This window comes from Arachis duranensis, chromosome 6 (genome assembly GCF_000817695.3).
Source record: "Arachis duranensis cultivar V14167 chromosome 6, aradu.V14167.gnm2.J7QH, whole genome shotgun sequence".
Classification (NCBI taxonomy): domain Eukaryota; kingdom Viridiplantae; phylum Streptophyta; class Magnoliopsida; order Fabales; family Fabaceae; genus Arachis; species Arachis duranensis.
The window spans coordinates 25,067,478-25,071,515 of record NC_029777.3 but is presented as its reverse complement, the minus strand read 5'-3'; the positions used below and the strand labels follow the sequence as shown (position 1 = coordinate 25,071,515).

Here is a 4,038-nt window from a genome sequence, read left to right as displayed (position 1 = left end):
TTAAAACCAACTAATATATATTTTTTGTCTCTTCTTCTTCTTTATGTTATTCTTTTTGTTTGAATGCACAAGGGTGGTTCAACAATCAACAAAAACAAGAAAGAAAGGTCCGCAAGAGTGAAGGTTTTGGCTAATAGAATTCGTTCACATTCATCATCACCGTCCTCTCAACACCGTCACAGAAGATTCAGAAACCATGCTACTACTTCTAGTGAAAGTAATAAACTTGAGAAATCGATGAGTTGCAAGACATTAAGAGAACTAGAACTGGATGAGGTGAAGGGTTTTATGGATCTTGGGTTCATATTCAAGAAGGAAACTCTAAGCCCATGGATGATGAGCATTGTACCAGGATTGCAAAGACTTGGTTTATTGCAAAATCAGAATGTTGAAGTTAAACGGCACACACAACGGCAACTAATAAAAGAAGAAGTAGAAAATGGAGAGAAACAAGAGAGTGATGAGGAGGAAAAGAGAGTTATCATGAGGCCATATCTATCAGAAGCATGGCTAATAAAGAGACCCGATTCACCGCTACTAAGTCTGAAAGTCCCAAAGGCATGTTCAGCTTCCAACATGAAGAAACACCTTCGGTTTTGGGCTAGGACTGTGGCCTCAGAAATCCACCAATAGTGTTCACAAGAAAACCAAACACAAACACTACCCCGCAATCACATTAATGTGCACGTCACGACTCATATCATCTTCATCATCATCATAATAATAAGCACATAATTGTATGTTAAAAAATTTGCATATAATAAAGAGAGGTAGCCAAAATAAATCTTGAGCCAATAAATAAGATGTAAATTATTATTGTTAGTATTATTATTATTTAATTAATTTTGTCTAGAAGCTAATAAAAAGGGGGGCATGGCTGATATGCTAGGAAAGTTATTGTTAATAATTGGAGGGGATGAAGAAGAATTTTGTTAGTGGTGAGGAATTAATACCAAGTTGGGTAAATTGGGATAAGCAGGCCAGGAAAGAGAGGAGGGGCCTTCTGTGATGTGATGTGTCTGACAAGTGGGGGCCCTTCAAGCAATTAATCAAGGGCATCTCCATTCACACTGTTCCATTCCTTTTTGTTTACATCTATCAATGTGGAACACTGGAATCCTCTTTTTTGCTTTTCTCATTTTTATGGATTTTTCTTATTTTATTTAATTTTTTTAACAATTCAACCACCACATGCGATTTTTAATTTGAAATATGAAAGGAAAGGAGGTGTTGGACTCGCATACGAAGAGGAGAGGTACTTCACTTCGTTGTGGAATCAGAGGAACTAGAATTTGAATCCTGCGAGTTGTGTTTCTGAAAACGGGGTCCGAGTTGCATTTTGCTCAACAAATTTAGCCAGAACAAACAAAATAAAGGGTCCAAATTGCGTGTTTCAGATTTCAAATTCTATCAGCTGCAAATCAAACCTTGCGATTTGTGAAGCAAAATTTCATTTCCAAAGAACTCGCATAATTCGAGTTGTTCTACCTTTGACTCAGAAAAATCTATCCCACATTTTTGTCTTATACGCCATAACTTCACATCTGAAAATAGTACACCTATATATAAATCTAATTATAAATTTAATAAAATTAAAAAAATTAATAAAATAATTTTAAAATTTTTTATTTATTATTAATATTAAAATTAATTGATAAAAACCAATATTCTCTATAAAACAATGAAGGCAACCATGCACTCTATCAGGCGTTAACTAGAAGGATTGAAGGTGATTGGTCACATGGAGGTAAGATCTTTCAATTTTTTTTTATAAGGAGATAGATGCTATGCGGATTGAAAAGGGACTAATTTGTTTGGTAATGCATCGAAGAAATGTATTATACATAGTTATAAAAAGTTGGTGTATTTTTTACGATATGAAGATAATTTTTTTTTAACTAAAAATTATAAATTAGAGGCTCAGATTTGGATGGAAAAAAAAATTACAAAAACAAAAAATTGAGGGTCAAATTTTGTATAGAGAAAAAATTTGTCGATTTTGGATAGTGGTAAAACACTGAAAGTGAATTTTGGGTAAAAAAAATTCAAAAATTCCAATTGTCCGATTTATTTGTTTAAAAAAAATTTTAATATTAAAGCACAAATTTAACCTTTAAATTTGTAATTTTTTTAAAAAAATAAATAAAAACCACAAATCTGAGAATTAAATTTGTTGTGTCCATACCAAAAAAATATGCAAACTATCCATATTATTAGAAAACACTAACTGCACTCCGACACAAAAAATAAAAAGCATTGAAAAGGTACCCCTTGACTTTTAAAAAATTTTATTGAGTCTGAAAAGATCAAGGGATGATATATCATATTGAAGAAAAAGAATTCTTTACTGTCCTAATATGGATCTAATTTTAGGGCTTCCAAAACATTAAAAATGAAGAAATTTAGTTGGAAGATTAGGAATGTTTTGGAGTACTACAAAAAAAACACTGAATATCGTTAGATATATCGTTAAATTTAGCAGTAGATGTTAGTGATGGGTTTACCGGCAGATATGGTAATAAATTCATCGGATAAAAAGATTATCGTTTGATTTGATATTCCGACAGTAAATTCGCCAGTAATAATTGGAGGAAAAACAAAAAAAATTGGCGCCGAGATTGTCATGGAATTTTGTAACACCCTAACTACCAAGCTCACGCTTCCGGCTGCGGAACTCTGATAGCTCGGACATTACGACGACACTTATACTATTTAATACTAAAATATGAGTCTGTTTAAAACTTTAAACCGCAATACCGCTCCCAAAAATACTTTCGTTCGACAACGTACATCCATAGATACCATATAACTTGCAAAAACTCATAAAGGATACATGCATATAGATACATATATTTATAAATAATATCACAAGCAGTATCCAATACAATTCATATCCCTCTTACAGAAAATCTCAAGATAAAGGCGAGGGTATAATAAACCATAACTAAAACAACACAGAACATCTCAACAACAACTAGATAACTCTTCGTGACTTCTGCGCCCATATCCTGAAAGGGGAAAAATGTAGGGGGATGAGAACATCATCCTCGAAAGGGTTCTCAGTAGAGGGTTTTTGGGAATTACTGTAATAGGATACGTGAAGATAAACCGTACCAGTGATTAATAACCGTCTTACGCCTCTTTTCAAAAACAATGGTTTTCAATAAAAGTAAAGTCGGAAATCTTTTCTGAAAGAGGAACCATTCAATTCTCAACAATTCAAAAGCCTTTCAACACGGTTTATCTATGCTGAAACAAAATAGTCTTTCATATTTATTCCAAACCAGAAATACAAAATCAAAATCAACCATCGGTTCATCTCATTCCATCCACGGCCCTAGGCCCAAACAATCCAACCATCAACCAATCACCACAGTCCAACAGAGTCCCAGATGCAAACACAGATAAGAATTTCAAGCACAAACAAACAGTTACAGCAAGTAGAACAAGTAGCAAGTAATCACAAGTAATCACATAGGCAAACCAAGTACAATATGCACACCCAAACAATGTCATATAGATGCGTATGATGCATGCCTGTCCTAGTGGCTGATGATATCATCTGTCGGTTATATAGCCAACCCGACACGTTGGTGGACGAAATTGTGATCCCTATTTTGTGCCTTTTGGTATCATTGTAAAATTATGGAATTTAAGAAATTGGCATGAGTGGACACAACTCCGTTCAACTAACCAGCAAGTGTACTGGGTCGTCCAAGTAATAAACCTTACGTGAGTAAGGGTCGAATCCACAGAGATTGTTGGTATGAAGCAAGCTATGGTCACCTTGTAAATCTCAGTCAGGCAGATTAAAATAGTTTATGGGTTTTCGAAAATAGAAATAAACAATAAAAGGGATAGAACACTTATGCAGATTCATTGGTGGGAATTTCAGATAAGCGGATGGAGATGCTGTAGAGCTCTCGGACGCCTGCCCTCCTACTGCTTCTACTCAATCCTTCTTACTCCTTTCCATGGCAAGCTTTGTATAGGGGTTCACCATCAACTGTGGCTACTTTCATTCCTCACGGGGAAATA

At 34.5% G+C, this 4,038-nt stretch overlaps 1 protein-coding gene and 1 long non-coding RNA gene across 2 annotated transcripts in view; one reads left to right on the top strand and one right to left on the bottom strand.

Annotated features, from left to right (window-relative positions):
• The window catches only part of LOC107493445 (uncharacterized), a 2,044-nt gene extending 887 nt beyond the window's left edge, over positions 1 to 1,157 (top strand). Inside the window, exon 2 of the mRNA XM_016114544.3 lies at positions 73 to 1,157. Coding sequence (XP_015970030.1) covers positions 73 to 633 — 561 coding nt within the window. The 3' untranslated portion in view covers positions 634 to 1,157. The remainder of the gene's footprint in view (positions 1 to 72) is intronic.
• Positions 1,158 to 2,830: 1,673 nt separating this feature from the next.
• The window catches only part of LOC110273148 (uncharacterized), a 16,992-nt gene continuing 15,784 nt past the window's right edge, over positions 2,831 to 4,038 (bottom strand). The window contains exon 4 of the long non-coding RNA XR_002364588.2: positions 2,831 to 3,008. This is a non-coding gene — a long non-coding RNA (uncharacterized LOC110273148). The remainder of the gene's footprint in view (positions 3,009 to 4,038) is intronic.